Raw genomic sequence first — 16,896 nt, forward strand, 5'->3', positions numbered from 1 at the left:
TGCACAGAACATCTTTTTGCTCATTGTGGGGGCGAAAGGGTAGAGTATAAGCGAGCGAGGGGGACCACGGGAGATTAGGAAGTGGGACATTAAACATGATCAGTGATAAGTTGGATGATCAATGTGACTTGTGGCAACAACGCATGCAGGGAGGAAAGGGGCCTCTGTGTCAAAGGATGCCTGATCTGGACCTCCCTTACCCTACCCCCTTAGATAGCATTTCTGTATACTTAGATAGCATTTGATACAGACTTATAGCATGTTATGTAGACAGCACTATAATTGCATTGTATGTAGTCATAGCACTTCATAGTACATATGTATAGTATAGTATGTATAGTTTATATGTATAGTTTCATTATATAGATATTCCACTGTTACGTTCTTAGCTTACGCATGTTTCATGATAAATGCTTTTTTATGTGATGTATTCCCATGCTTTTTTGTTCTTGCTTAATGTAAGTCACTCTGGAGTAAGAGCGTCTGCTAAATGCCTAAATTGTAAATTGTAAATTGACCTCATCCCTTATATGTGGAAGTATAAATAAAGGCAAACTGTGGGAGCAGAAAAGTGGCGACGCATTGCACACCATCACGCTGGACTATTACAATGTTCTCCCGGAGCTATACGCCGTGCAAACCCCTTTCGTCTTTGTTCCACAGGTATTACAACAGTATCATAATAAAATAAAAGCTAGGGCCAGAGGAGAGCCCAGATGTAATGAAGTCAGAAGGCATGATAAAACCAATTTGTACTAACCAGCTTCAACGCCAGACACCGCCTCACCTGTGCTTTTTCTAATCACTACTTTGTTAAGACTTTACTGACACACTAGTGTCCAGAAATCTACACTGGCAAAGATGTTCTCCACAGAACATCTTTGCTTATTGTGGGGGGACGAAAGGGTAGAGCGAGCGAGGGAAGCACGGGGTAATTAGGAAGGGGGACATTAACCCATTTAGGTCTGAAAAAAAGTGTCTTCTAAATCCTGACAGTTTTCTGAAATACCCGTTTCTAGGCCTATATCACTCAATATTTAATGTCAAGGACCCCAAAAATGATCTGTAATTGGCCTCCGAGACCCCCCATCTGAAAATATGTTGTTCCAGGGACCCTCCAGAAGCAAAGATTTGAGTTAAAAACATTATAAAAATATATTCCAAATTTGAGGTACATTTTCACGATTTTTCAAAAATAGCAAATCTACAAGCTCGTAGCGCGCCACTCGGTGGCGCGCTACGAGCTTGTAGATCTGCTATTTTTCAATAGCTAAATTATAACATAATGTTTAAAACACCAAAAGGGGTTCCCGCCCAAAATGGGTTAAGCATGATCAGTGAAAGCTGGATGATCAATGTGTGTGTGTGGCAACATGTCGTGTGCGTGTATCAATGTGTGTGTGTGTGGCAACATCTCGTGTGCGTGTGTAGCCTGATCGGGGGAACAGAATCCCCTTATGTGGAAGTAAATAAAGGCAAAACTGTGGGAGCAGAAGAAGAGTGGCGACGCATTGCACACCATCACACGGCGAACAGTAAGCACACACAGACTATTAAAATTCTCCCGGAGCTCCCCACTCAAACAAACCCCTTTTCATCCTGCCCTGGCACGGACAGAAGAAAGGCAATCTGGGATAATTTTTTACCATTAGGCCTCTCATTACAGCCTTTCCTCTTCCTCTCATTCACCATTTCTCTTTATTGTCCATGACACCAGGAGCGCTAATTAAACGTCCGCGCCGTCATTGATATTCCGAACGGACCGCTGTCTAATTTAAAGAGCGCGCGCGCAGACCAACAGCGGCTAGGGTCACTCAATCTCACTCCCTCTCTCTCTCTTTCCCAGAGTGTGTCGACAAAATGTAATATTAAACATCCCTGCAAATGAAATAATTTAAGGGCTTTTGAAACGGGCGTTGGGTAAATCTGGAGCGTGCCAATTACGCGGTGCATGTCGGAGGCGAGGTGAAGGAGCAAATGAAAATGAGCGGCTCTCCGAGACGCTATCTCAGGCCGCTCAATGGGTTCACAGGAGGGGGGGGGGGGGGTGTGAGCCAGTTAGCAAGGATACTGTATGTCAACATGTGTTTTGCATGACGTACTTTGATGAATGTGTAACATGTGTACACTGCGTACACAGAGTATAAAAAAATTTGTTTTTTACCTTAATTCCCACTAAGTTAGCCTATTAAAACCAATGTGTTTTTTTTATTTTTTTTATCATTTTATATTTTAGAATTGTCTATTCCAAAATAGCAGATATAGATATATGTCACACTGGAATACGTGGCATGTTAATGTGTTAATGTGAAAATGGGTGAGAGCATCTCAAACACATTGAAAATCACACGGTACAGTAAAGCGATATCCACCGTGACCAGAGGACAGTGGACACCCCCCCCCCCTCCCCACCCAGCCCCCCATCGACCCCCCCCCCCCCCCCATCCATCCATCAATATGTTTGTCCCGCTCTAATCGTGTTTAGCGTATCAAGGAGCGGCTCCGGGGCCCCGGCGGCCTAATCTTTGTTGTCAATTCATCTCAGTCATCCGGCATGGCCAAAGAGATTAGAATGAGACCCACAGGCCAGACGCCAAGCCCCCATAAGTGGCTTATCACCTGAGATCTTATCCCCAATTGAGCCTCCAGGTCAGAGAACACATACTCTCGCTCTCGCTCTCTCACACACACACACACACGCATGCACACACATACACACACACACACACACACACACACACACACACACACACACACACACACACACACACACACACACACACTCAAGCAACTGGCCTCATGCACACTGTCACACACACACACACAGACTCGAGCACTAAGATTATTTCAACTTCAGACCATGACGTCTAGAAACTCTCCGTACGTAACACTGTCAACCTGGCATCTCTACTTTCGGCATGCCATTAGAAGCTTGTAGTTCGGGTATTTTTTGCTATTCGTCGTACGACAAACTACATATAGGGCTTAACTATAGGGCACTGTACTTAGCTCTAAGTGGATAAAGACCCCAAATTAATCATTGATTGACCAGCATGCTCTGTTCTTCCGCCGGTGACTGACAAGCACGGAAGACTACCACAGCGTGCCAGTCGGACCTCTCCAGGGCCATGTTGTTGTCCACTTCATGGAACCCAGTGGCAAACATGTCACCCCCTCCACCCCCCCAACACACACACACACACACGTTCCCTGTGAAAGGCACATCGGTGCCGCTGTGATGGGCGGCATCCCTCTCTCTCTCTCTCTCTCTCCCCCCCTCCCTCTCCCCCTCTCTCTCTCTCTCTTTCTCCCTCTCTCTCCTATGCACACACTCAGCTTGGTTTCTTCCCGATTTAGTCGTTATGCCATTAGATTCCTCCCCACACACATGTCAGTGTTGTCACAGCTGTTGCATCCTATACTGACTCACCTACCAGTGAGGAGCCCCCACCGGGAGGATGTAGGATCTTCGTCCTAATACTCCTTCCGCACAACACTCCCTGCTGAGGTGCCGCCGCCCCCTGCCCATGGAATGGTCTTCCCTCCTATACGGGCCAATTGTGTTCGTGTGTAGATAGACGCTCGACAAAGCCGGATGCAACCACGGTGGATTCGAACCCGCAACCTCTGTGGTGGTGGGCAGGGACGTTACCACTGCACCACCACTTATCTTCAAGCTTTTAATATAATCTAAATAACCTGGGCCATGGCTCAGTGTTCCAGGCACCTTGGCTGGTAATCCAGTCCGGCAGTGTGCTGTGGGTTCGACTCCCGATCCCGACGGCCTTTACTGCATGTCTTCCCCCCATCTATCTCCCTCAGCCTACTGTCTGTCCCTCCATAAACAAATTACAAATAAAGGCGAAAGCCACAAAAAAAAACATTAAAAAAATATATATATATATATATATATATAATCTAAATATAGCCCCACAACGTAGTGCTGCACGATTCTTGCTCAAATGTGAATCTCGATTTCCTCCACAAGGATTCTCACACGATTCTCATTTTTTCTGTGAAAATATTTATAAAAAAAAAAAACACAAACAAAAACATAAGAGTAACTGAAATGAATTGGACAGCTAGTGCTGCACCATTCTTTAGGTGTCTAGATCTCCATCTTTTTTCGATTGATTGTGCAGCACTAGTCCCATAAATTAAATGACTGATAGGTAGGACAACTTCAGATAATTACATGCCAGTCCATATCTAGACAACAATATCACTTGTAAAAAAGAAAGTGGGGGAATTACCATATACGGAAATAACTTAACCCATTCTAGACGGGAACCCCTTTGGGCGTTTTAAGTTATGTTATACTTAAGCTATTGCAAAATAGCAAATCTACAAGCTCATAGCGTGGCACCGAGTGCCGCGCTACGAGCTTGTAGATTATTTCCGAGCAAATGTTTTTAACTCAAATCTTCTGGGGGGTCCCTCCATGGAACAACATATTTTCAGATGGGGGTCGGCGGCCAATTACATATATTTTTGGGGGTCCTTGACATGAAAAAGGTTGAGCACCACTGACACAGAAACATAGGTTTTTCAGAAAACTTCTAGGATTTAGAAGCCTTAAAAGAAAATCGTCCTCAGGTCTAAATGGGTTAATATGAGAAAGGTTCCCCATAAATGCTGAAAATGCAGCTGTCTCATCATCAATCATGACATTATGAGTGTGGAGTTGCTGGGCTGGCTGTACTTATACGGTATAATATTGGCCTATAAATGTACATTGTAAATGTCTAGCATTCAAAGCAGCTATATTTGCAATGCCCTGGAAGCCTTTGTGCTGGTAACTTGTGAAATTAAATATATTATATATATTGATGATATAATTATCCCTGTATTTGTTTATGTGGAGCTTGTGTGAGTTTACCACGGTGGACTTGTTCCACTCCTGACATCACACAATGTGTTTTGTTGCATTTTGGGGGCGGGCGGATTTAGCCACTCAAAACACAGATTTTTTTTTATTTTTTTTTTATTTTGTTATTGTTATTTGTTTGCATATTGTGTCTAATATTTGATTAACTTCTTCTATTTTTGAATATATGTATATTTGTATGTGCCTTTTATTTCATTGTTAATGGTACAAGATACCGGGGTTGTGGCTCTTTCAGGGCGGGAACTCTGGGGGAGGGAGGGGTAAAAAAGTTCAAAAAATTTGTATGCTATTTTTGACTCATGTGACTTGAAAAATGTATAAAGAAACTTTGATAAAAAAAACCCACAGATTTTAAAAACATACATAAACTGTATGTAAACTGCATGCACTTGGGAATGGGCGCAGCAGGTGTGCTATAGCTTGCGCTCCAAAGCGTTTTGCGCTCGCCAGAGCCATATGCAGCGAGCCAAACAACCAGACGAGAAACGACGCCGACCAAATAATGGTTCTGCTCACCTGCACATCTCTTACAGACAACCACCACCAGGTTGACCGACGCCCACTCCGGACGCGGGGCGCGGCAGTCGGCGCAGATCCGGTTGGCCTCGTTGAACCAGATCTTCTCGGCCACTTCGTAGTCGGAGAGCGTCTCTGCGATCGATTCCTGGACCGCTTCGATCCACTCCTCCCTCTCCCGCTCCGACTCGGCCGTGAAGCTGCAACCATTGATTATTTTTATAGATATATCTCTGCTGTCGAGAAAAATGTTCTCCAAAATGTTCATTTTTCAGGAAATGAAAAATATACGTTTTTAAGGAAATGAATAAAACCTTATATTTTTTAAACGATGCAATACAGCCTCATCAAAGTTGGTGCTGTAACTTTATATATTGTCAATTACTTCCATGAGAGGGGAGAGGTGGTGGAGTTAGTTGCTTTAGCAGACATTTTGAGGGTCCAATGGAGTTAAGAGGTTTTGTCCAAAGCACTTTTTACTACTTTCCATTGGTTCAATATTTTCGAAACAACACACAAAAATGGAGTTATGAGGTTTCATCCCGACAGCAACGAATATATATATATATATATATATATATTTCTTATATACATCCAGACGCACGCACACACACACAACCCCCCGCCATTATTGATTTGAAGTGAGAGAGCAATCAAACGGTATAGCATCGCCTGGCAGGGATGCGTGCGTGTTCTTGCGGGATCTGGTGTAGTCTTGACACTAACGGCAGCGTGTCTGTGTGCGTTTGTGGTAAATGATTTGTTACTGCACATTCACTTTAGAACACAGAACATTGGACGATGATGCGTTGTGAGAGTATACTGTAGATCGGCTTATTTCAGAGAAGATATTTGGGGTAAAGAGGGGGATAAAAAGGAGTGGATAGTTCCCTGGGGCATACATGGGCCACTGCACGGCCCGGGGGGCCGCATGTGGCAGGTTAATATCAGAATATTGATGTAGTATTTATTTCAGCTACTTCGTAAAATCACCTTTGGCTCAGTACTTGGTCTGCTCTTTTTTTTTAACCCTGCACACCAAATCTCTTTGCCAAAAATAGCCGAATCTACAGCTAATGTTCCCCCCCGAGACTGAGGATGCTAGGGTTCAAGTGGTTAATGTGAAAATAAATAACTCCACTATCACACCTTTGTGTGTGACTTGGCAGCCCCCCCCCCCCTTTGCTTTACAGTAACTAGTGGCGCTAACAAGAACGATGCTTCTCTCGTCCACACACAAATTGGCCTCTGTGTCGGTCCGAGGTCCTCTGATCCCCCCCCGACCCTGTGAAGGTCACGACCCCCAGACCCCTGTGAAGGCCACGGCTCTTCTAACGAGGTGGTGAACAGTGTGTGTGTGTGTGTGTGTGTGTGTGTGTGTGTGTGTGTGTGTGTGTGTGCGTACGTGTGTGTGTGTGCGCGTACGTGTGTGAGCGTGCGCACATCACATCGCATAGGCCCATGCACGTACAGGTACACACAGAACAGTTACTATCAGGCACTTTGTTTTAAATTGAAAAGACTCCAAGATACACATGCACTGCACCTGAACGCACACACTCTGATACATTCCCATCACATTCTTCTCTCCTTGGACTGTGATAGCTCTCCCAAATTGCGTGTCTATCAGGGACGTTGAGTGAGTGCACGCGTGGTGTGTGTGTGCGTGTGTGTGTGTGTGTGTGTGTGTGTGTGTGTGTGTGCGTGTAGTAGTACCCCAGATAGACAGTCAATCTGCCGTCTCTTAATCCAACCATATCTCTCACTCATTAGTCTCCTGGAGAGAAGACACGCACGCACGCACGCGCACGCACGCATGCGCGTGCACACGCACACAAGATGTCTATTACTATCTAACCAGAGCACACATGAAGATGCACCTCACAGACGGACTGCAGAGATCTGATTGGAAGGGAGGTTGTGTGCGTGTGTGTGTGTGTGTGTGTGTGTGTGTGTGTGTGTGTGTGTGAGTGCACGACTGCACGTGTGTGCATGCATGATGAAATGTTTGAGTGTGCATGCGTACGCTGTGTGTATACTGTACAATGATGTGCTGGGGTTTGAGAGAGAGAGAGAGATTAAAGACACCTAAAGGAGAAGTGGGACCAGCGGTCTCCATGGCAACCCCACAGGTCTGGCTCTACCCGGTGTCTGTGCGGACAGTGAAGTGTCAAACAGATGGGGACACACACACCCAACTGGCCAACCCTGAATCCAGATCAATAGGTTGATTGGGTTCAGACATGCCGTGCCAATCGTTCCGTGCCAGCGTCTGTCTGTCTGTCTGTCTGTCTGCCCGCCCGCCCGCCCGCTCGTCCGTCCGTCTGCCCGTCCGTCTGTCTGTCTGTCTGTCTGTCTTCTCGCATCATCTGCTGACACCGACAGCTAGGCCCCAATCACATTTTTGGCAAATCCAGATTGGAATCCGATGTTGTTGCTGTCGGGTGTCCAAAACTGCTCGTTTTTTATTTATCATCATCATCAACATCATCATCATCATTGAGAGGTCCCTAGCCACTCCAATGCCTGGCTTTTGAAATTACGTCATAATTATGGATGGAAGCCGAGGACCTATCTTGCCTATCTTACCCCTTATTCCTACTTTTTGCCATGCATATTTTACTCTTTTGAAAAACATTTTGAAATCGTTCTACTGTAGCTGATCTATTTCGACAGCTTGAAGATTGGCTATTTGAAATATTGAAAAAAAAAAGATTTTCAAAATAGTAAAAAAAATTGGAAAAAAGTTTAGGGATAAAGGGTACGGTGCCGCGCGAGATAGGACACATAGGGCTCCATTTTCGTCACCACTAAACCCCTTATCCCTAAACTTCTTTGCCTTTTTTTTTACTATTTTGAAAAACATTTTTGAATAGTTCAACTAGCCAATCTACATTGACACGTTGTGAGTTTGTAGACTGGCCATTTTAACTATGTAAAAATGTTTAACAAAATAGTAAAAAAAAGGCAAAGAAGTTTAGGGATAAGGGGTTTAGTGGTGACGAAAATAGAGCCCTTAATGTCTGGCTACAGCAGCAGGCGTACAGTGGCGTCATGTGGGTCAAGTTTCAACCATGTTGATACCAGGGCCCACTATTTATTCTGCATGTTAGCCACGGACCACCATTTGATGAGGTTTAGTCTCTAAAGATTTGTTTGTTTTTCTCCACAATTCCATGCTGCATTTAGGAGATAACAGGCAAACGTTGATCAAAACACCAATTCTTCTACATGTTCTAATTGTGTAGATTCTTGAAAATTAAGTAATTCAGATTTATTAGTTTAACAATAATTGAACTCTTGGGAGCGTAAAATGAAACCAAATGGACCCGTATGGGTCCATTTGGTTTCATTTGACGCTCTCGAGAGTTAAAGATCCATAAGGGTCCATTTGGTTACCAACTCTCCCTCATTTATAGCTGGGGACCACCTGGAACTCCCTTCAAGGACCAGCTGGTTGAAGACCACTGATATATAGATACATCTTGACGTGACGTATGACGAGCAGGGCGAACGGAAGAACAGAGGCACTTATTTCTGGGGCGGCGAGGCAGGGCGAGGCGGGATGGGGCTGGATGTTCTCTGTCCGCTATGCCAGAGTGTGCCCTCGCACACAACAACCTGATTACAGAGACGTCACTCTCATTACCAGCGTTGTGTTCGCTTAACGCTTAACCCGTTTTGACCTGAGATCAGATTCTAAAAAGGTCTTCTACCATCCTGACAAAAACAGCAGACCTACAAGCTCGTAGCGCGCCACTTGGTGGCGCGCTATGAGCTTGTAGATCTGCTATTTTTCAATAGCTAAAGTATAACATAATGCTAACACCAAAAGGGGTTCCCGCCGAAAATGGGTTAACCTGTTTACCGTACATGGAGAGAGAGAGAGAGAGAGAGAGACAGAGGTCTTTCATTCTCTTTTCTAGTTTCATGCAGAGGCTTATTTTGTCATTTGTCAAAAAGTTCTCTTCCCAATCTGTAGTGTATAAGTACAACTTGCAGCTCCCTGTCAGAAGACTCCACACACGCTAATTGATGTCTGGTAAGCGGCAGATGCTGATTGGCTTGTAGTGAATATATAGCGTATTTACTATGGCTATTTACGCCGCATCCCAAAGTGACAGAGACACTCGCCAAAATGAATCAACGTGTTACTTTAGCGTAGGACGCAGTGGTCATAACAAGGCCAAGCTGTAATCAGCTGTCAGCCCCGCTCATTGAATATGCGCTTCTAATTAGCCATGCATTTCTGACCAATCACCGTTCTCACAACGAGGTGGACATTTTAAATATGGCTCCCTCCTACACTTAATCTCGGTGGCACCAATTCTGCCGCACGCACGCACGCACGCACGCACGCACGCACGCACGCACGCACGCACACACGCACGCACGCACGCACGCACGCACGCACGCGGTTTCAGTCCTGTTTATTCCACTAATGACATTCTTCTCCTGTTGTTGTGACACAGTGGACCGGACTGTCTGTCCATTTAGCATCAGTATAGCCAAAGTGAGTCTCTCCAGCTTAACGTCATTAGGTGAGCTTCTGTCTAATCCCCGCCATGAGCAAGGCACGGTAAGTCTCCGTTCCCAGGGCAAGCCGTATGGATCGATTTCACCCAAGGTGAGCGAGAGCAGCAACGCAAAGTAAGAAGAAAAAAAACTTTGGGCAGCCACCTCATAAGAACTATTTGTGGAGGAAGGGGGAGCTCATTTTTGATTCCCCTTCTAATTTTACCTCCAAGTTGCAATTACATCCAGCGTATTAACAAACGGGTCAATGTGGAGACCATTAAGAGACGAGACAAAGAGATCGATCGGATAACACAATACACAGGTGGAGAGGTTTTTTTTTTTTAAATAAACAAAAGAAAATCTTTATGCGAGGCAGAAGGAAGGAGTACAGTAGGGGGGGTGGGGGGGGTATAGAAGAGGGAGAAAGAGAAAATAATGACCGGACGTAACAAACAAGACGTGGGTTTGTCTAGGCATCTGTAACGCTTGTTTTTGTTTTTTAAAATGGGCTATTAAAGCACAAACAAGCAGAGTGCTCATTGATTGGGGACCTTGAGGGAGTTGGGGGCGGTGTTGGTGGAGGGGGGGGAGGGGGGGGGGGGTTGTGGTTGAGAGGCTTGTTCTATGCTCTCAAGGGGAATCGTTAAGAAAAATCTTTATCAATAATTAGCAATTCTATTACAGCCGTCCCTTCACGCACGGCACACAGGATGACTACATGTACTGCGCTGAGAATTTAGTTACTCTTTGTTGTGACCGTAATAATACTACTAATAATAATGAATTGCATTTTTATAGCACTTTTCCAAGTGCTCAACGCGCTTTACAATGGTTCATTCATTCATACATTGGGAGGTGAAGCGGCCAATGGTCATGCCTCGTGACATCACACCTCCATATATGGGAAGATCACGACACTGACCTCATCTAATCCTGGACAAGCATACATGGATGGAGAAGACTGGATCATCATCACCTAGATCTGCATATAATGGAGTTGGCCAGCAACTCTACATCTGACCTCAAACCTCAAACACTTAGATCTCCATACATGGATCTGACGTGTTCTGACTTTCCATATGTTGATCCTTTCCCACCCGTCCTTCCTGTTCTGACATTCCATAATGTTGTTCTGACCTCATCAAACCCTGTACACTCAAGACACGCTCCATATATGGACAGTGTTGATCTGACCCCCCCATGCTAAGGCACCAGTGCTCGCCCAGCAGTCTGCCGTCTCCCAGGCGGATACGTGCGAGCAGACTGCCATGTCTAAATACAAAGACATTGCCTGAAGGAAGTTGGTGTCAAATGTCAGCGTGCACTAGTCTAGGAGATGTGCATAAAGTACAAATAGAAAGAATGTCCATTCTTCTTTTCTTAAAAAAACCCCCCAAAACATAACATGTTCAGCTCCCCTTGTGGACTTGATACAACTAACAAAGAAAGAACTACTTCTATTTTCCCAAAAAGTAGACAGAATAATGTCAAATCAGAAAGAGTTGAATATAACAAAGAAGAACCGAGCGTGTTATCTACGTCTGCCTCCTTGATCTTTCCACCTGTTCTTCCAGAGAGCCCTGCAGAGTGCGTACGCTATAGTTTTTAATCCTTCTTCATCTCAAAAGGTTATAGAACAAGGCATTATCCAGGCAAGAAGACGGAAAAATCAATATTATACAATATGATACAACTTAAATTAATTCATTCTCTACCAGTGCCACGATGCTTTATCTCATCACGAGGCTCCTTGCAAGCAAGAGATTAAACAGACTTTTATTGATGCTTCACGAGACATGATTATTGAGATTAAAACCGAGCATTGTGGTAGGAAGCCAAGAGTGTTTCTGAATGATATTATGTGTGGATCCAAAAAGGATCTCAGAAGAATCAAAAACAGAGTACATCATGAGATCCTAATCATCCTACTCATACGCTGTAGTCAGTGTGAAAAACGGACCATGACAGGGCCATGTTTACATTGGAAGAGTTGATCACACTAGAGCAGTGGTTCCCAAAGTGCGGTCCGGGGACCCCCAGGGGTACTTGAGGGAGTTCCAGGGGGGACCCAGCTAAATGATAATTTGGAACCGAATGGACCCTTATGGGTCTGTAACTCAGAGAGTGTACAAATGGAAGGGTTCCATTTATACGCTCTCAGAGTTAAATTAACATTGATTTTACAATTCAGTATTTAAGTCCGACGTCATTTTGTAGTGCTACGTTACGTCCGGGTCCAAGTGGCACCAGCTCCCGTCCGCATCTCATTGTAAATAGAATATCTAAACGCGTGAATCTTTTTACAATGACGTTATTTTTCAGAAAGGAAGCCATTGAGGGTTAAAATGGGTCTTAATGCTTCCAACTCGAGTAGAATTATTAATGTTTTGTACAAGTTTCCATGACAAAGACAATAAAGACTATTATTATCATTATTATTGAAGGTGGTAACAGTCCATTTGCTCAGTAAAATATTTCGGGGGCATATTTAGAATGTTTGCAGGCTTGAGTATGTTGAATCTAGTTTGCATTAATGAGGATTTAGTTGACACAATTAAATAAAATTGCGATAGTATTCTGTGTGGGGCAGACGGCCTGTCACAGCCAGATTTGGGAGAGCAGCGCAGCTTTGTTGTTGCGAGGAAAGCGGTAAAATTAGACTTTCGTGGTTGTTTTCGTCTCAGATTTAGTCCGACGGAGCGTCACAGTATAACTCTATGGGGACACAAAAAGCGTCACAAAAGTAGGACCCGGAAGTATCTCACGTGCTCACGCTCACGTCACAGCTAAAATACTGAATATACGTTGGGGTCCCAGAGATGGAAATGCCATTAAATGGGGGTCCGTAGCCTAATGCATGTCAAACTGGGGGTCCTTGAAATAAAAAGGGGTTGAGAATCACTGCTAGAGCCGTAAAAATCTTCTCTTATGGGGGTCCCTGGCATTACTTTTCAAATGGGGGTCCGCGGGGCTAATTAGTGTGAATTTGGGGGTCTCCTTGACATGAAAAAGTTTGGGAACCACTGGGATAAATGGTGGTCCAGAACTTACAATAAAACTGCTAATCTCCATAATCTGTCCGTCTCGGTGTCGGTCTGTCCATGTCCCTTTTATCCCATTTTGGGCGGGAACCCCTTTTGGTGTTTTAAACATTATGTTATAATTTAGCTATTGAAAAATAGCAGATCTACAAGCTCGTAGCGCGCCACCGAGTGGCGCGCTACGAGCTTGTAGGTCTGCTATTTTTGAAAAATCGTAAAAATGCGGCACATATATATATATTCTTTCAGAGCCAACGTTTTTTTTATTTCGACGTCAGGCCTACCGTAAATGGGTTATGGGATCAAAGACAGGCACTGTCTGCAGCACATAATCCAAAATAGCTCTTGAAGGGGCAGCTGCTGGCCACGAAATGAAGTGAGATCAGAGAGATAAAAGCAGCCACAGAACACATAGCTCCTTTTGTACCACTGTATTAGTTAACAAACACAGAGTGACGTTTCCCAGCTCGGGAAACGGAAGAGACTGCAAGCTCAATCAGACTGAAGAAATACGGGCTCCAATCGCCACTCCGTGTTCATTGAAGGAGAATTCCGGACAAGGTATTTAGGGCTCCATTTTCGTCACCGCTAAACCCCTTATCCCTAAACTTCTTTGCCTTTTTTTTACTGTTTTGCTAAACATTTTTGAATAGTTAAAATGGCCAGTCTACAAGCTCACAACATGTCAATGTAGAGGCTAGCTGAACTATTACAAAATGTTTTTCAAAATAGTAAAAAAAAGGCAAAGAAGTTTAGGGATAAGGGGTTTAGCGGTGACGAAAATGGAGCCCTTAGTGTCTGATGAGTCTGATGAGTCCGATTGCATAGCGTTAAAAAAATGCATAAATACATAAATAACCCATTTAGACCTGAGGCCGATAAAAAAAAGGACGACAAAAAAGCTTCTAAATCCTAAGAGTTTTCTGAAAAACCTATGTTTCTATGTTAGTGGGGGTTCAACCTTTTTCATGTCAAAGACCCCCAGAATTATCTGAATTTGGCCCGCCGACCCCCATCTGAAAATGTGTTGTTCCAGGGACACCCCAGAAGCAAAGATTTTAATTGGCATACTATTTTTATATAAAGCCATTGCTGGGATGCTCCCTGACTATATCTGCTCCATGTTGGAATTGAACAATAGCACGTATCATCTAGTGATTTTTTAAGGCTCAAGGTTCCTCAGGCTCAGACAGGGTTGGGCAAGACAGCTTTTTCTGTCAATGGCCCAAGGAATGAACTTCAAAACTCCTTAAAACTGAGCTCCCTGCCACCTGTCAGTTCAAAGGAATGCTCCAGAACATGTATCACCGTGATTGCTCCTGCTTCAATTGATGTATTTGACTGGTTGTTCTGCATTTAAGTTCCTTTGTAATTTATCCTGATTTATAATGTTGTGTTGATGTATTGTTTTGACTGTATTTGTGAATTGTAACCTCAGCTACTGTACATTGAAAATGAGGGCTTGCCCTCAACTGTATTTCCGAGTATAAATAAAGGTGATGATGATGATGAGTTAAAAACGTTTGAGTTAAAAGAATGTATGTATATATATTCAGCGGTGTGTTATTTCTGGATAACAGACCACATAGAGTCACACACACACACACACACACACACACACACACACACACACACACACACACACACACACACACACACACACACACACACACACACACACACACACACACACACACACACACACACACACACACACACACACACACACACACACACACACACACACACACACACACACACACAGCTCTCAAAAATGTTTTTTAAACATTTGAAGCGAGAAATAGACGATGCAAAATGGAAAATTGATTCCATTGGATCAACTGCACTCCGCTGGGCAGACGGCCAGCGCGACACTTATGGAATACTTTTCCACTGTAAGCAAGGAAATACCTCGTTTTGTTGTGTTTTGGTTCAATTTATGAATTCATGTATTAAGTAACTGTGTAATAGGCGGGATAATGCATGGCTAGGTGGTCACTGTTGATATATAAATCACCTTCAGCGTAGTTAACCACCTCCGCTCCGCATCAGTGGTTAATCACCCTGTCGGTGATTTATATATCAACAATGACCCTGCCATGCATTATCCCTTACGTACAGTATTGGTTCCACCAGCTCTAAATGGGTTACAGCACATGATCGTGCACACCTTTGAGTGCTGGAGCTGTGACTCTGCTGTCAATGGCCCGGTTTCCCAAACACATATGGTGTAAGACTTGTAGTGCTACACATGCTCAGATGCTCCTCTAGGCCGCACACAGAAGCCTGTGAACATAGACATTCCGTGCATGGATGTGCCACACAAATGGTAGGCCTCAGGCCTTAAGAGTAAAGAGAGCCTACTGTCAGCTGTCTATGTTCACAGGCTTCTGTGCGGCCTAGAGGAGCATCTGAGCATGTGCAGCACTACAAGTCTTACACCATATGCGTTTGGGAAACCGGGCCATTGTCTCCTCTCCAATTCACCTATAGCTAAGCCCCGGTCTCTCCCACTTAGACACTTTCCAGCTGGGCTCATTCATTCCAATGTAAATATCATGGATTTCACACATTAAATACTGGTTCATTTTTGGAACCAGAACTTCAAAATCTCTTCCAAATCCGTCAACAAGGCCTGCCATATGCATTGGAAAAATATGTGCATTTTTTTTATCATATAGGAAAACAATTGGTGGAGAGGTTCGTCTACCCAATGTTATGCTTAGCTGTGATTGGACCATAGCAGTTTGGGGAGGGGCTTTGCTATAGGTCAATTGTTCCTCTCTGGTCGCTCTAATGACTGCTTGTGGGGAAATGTGGGTCGAAGAGCCCCACTCGTACACATGGAAAATGCCACGCACACACATGAAGAACATTTCAGACAGAAAACACACAGACGGAGATCCACGCACCAAAAGTTCTTGAACGGAGTGCTGATTTCAAAGCCTCGTCGATCAACACATTTGATATGGGCAGCAGTCAGTTCCACCTCAGTGATGGCCAGGCCTGCATTGAAATCCTATCGAGAAAGGGGGAGGGGGGGGTGGGAGGGGGGTTGGGAGAGAGAGTGAGTGAGTGAGAGAAAGAGAGAGTGAATTATTTATTGATTGTTTGATTAGCTATTTGACAGATTGATCGACTTCATTCATTAATCTGTCATACACCCCATGCATTTATCTTCGTAATTATTGAACACAGGAGGTTTGAGACGACGGAGAGTGACAGAATGACACATGGACAGGGATGGAGCCTCATGCGACGCCATGAAGAAAGTGGCAGGTCCATCAAAGGGCATTATGGATAAGGCCCATTATCTGTTTTCTACAGTGGCTCTCTCTCTCCGACCAACAATCTCATCACTGTTATGGCGCAGAGAGTAAAAGGTCATTGACGAATCACAAAGAGCTGCACTGTGACCGGAGAAGCAATGTCTTGCCCGTTTTGTTCAGGTCAGCATTCACCGTCATGCTATACTGGTCTGGGATCAATTCCTCATCTTCCATGAGGTCATCGCGAAGCGGCGGCGACCTTCGATCGTTGCCACCGTTGCCTCACGGTAGATTTGGTAATTGTTAAGAAAAGAAACAGTGGGGATATCTTGATGGGTAATGCAGTCTAAGTAACCGCGTCAACCACTTAAACTCTATGCCTCACCACATTTCGAAGAAGGGCTCCTTCTGTTTTTGACTGACCCTCAATATCTTTGCCAATAATAGCAGGTCTACGACTACAAGCTCGCAAGCAACATGTTGCAACGGGATGCATTCGTGAGCTTGCAGATCTGCTATTTTTGGCCAAAATGTTAGACCATTTTTTTTGCTAGTGTTAGGGTTAGAGGTTAGGGTTGAGACTCTTTTATTGACGCAATGTTTCGGTCGAGACCCAGACTGCATGAGGTGAGAGTAGGAACGAAGATTGCTTGGTAGACAGAAA

General features: G+C 44.3%; 1 protein-coding gene across 2 annotated transcripts in view; it reads right to left on the bottom strand.

The window, feature by feature from the left end:
* The window catches only part of arap2 (ArfGAP with RhoGAP domain, ankyrin repeat and PH domain 2), a 216,974-nt gene that overhangs the window by 121,151 nt on the left and 78,927 nt on the right, over nucleotides 1-16,896 (bottom strand). For both annotated transcript variants that reach the window (XM_079491216.1, XM_079491217.1), the window contains exons 11-12: nucleotides 15,876-15,982; nucleotides 5,405-5,604 (exon numbers count right to left, since the gene is read on the bottom strand). In XM_079491216.1, the coding sequence (XP_079347342.1) occupies nucleotides 5,405-5,604; nucleotides 15,876-15,982 (307 nt within the window). The remainder of the gene's footprint in view (nucleotides 1-5,404; nucleotides 5,605-15,875; nucleotides 15,983-16,896) is intronic.

Source organism: Electrona antarctica (assembly GCF_951216825.1).
Source record: "Electrona antarctica genome assembly, chromosome: 21".
NCBI lineage: Eukaryota > Metazoa > Chordata > Actinopteri > Myctophiformes > Myctophidae > Electrona > Electrona antarctica.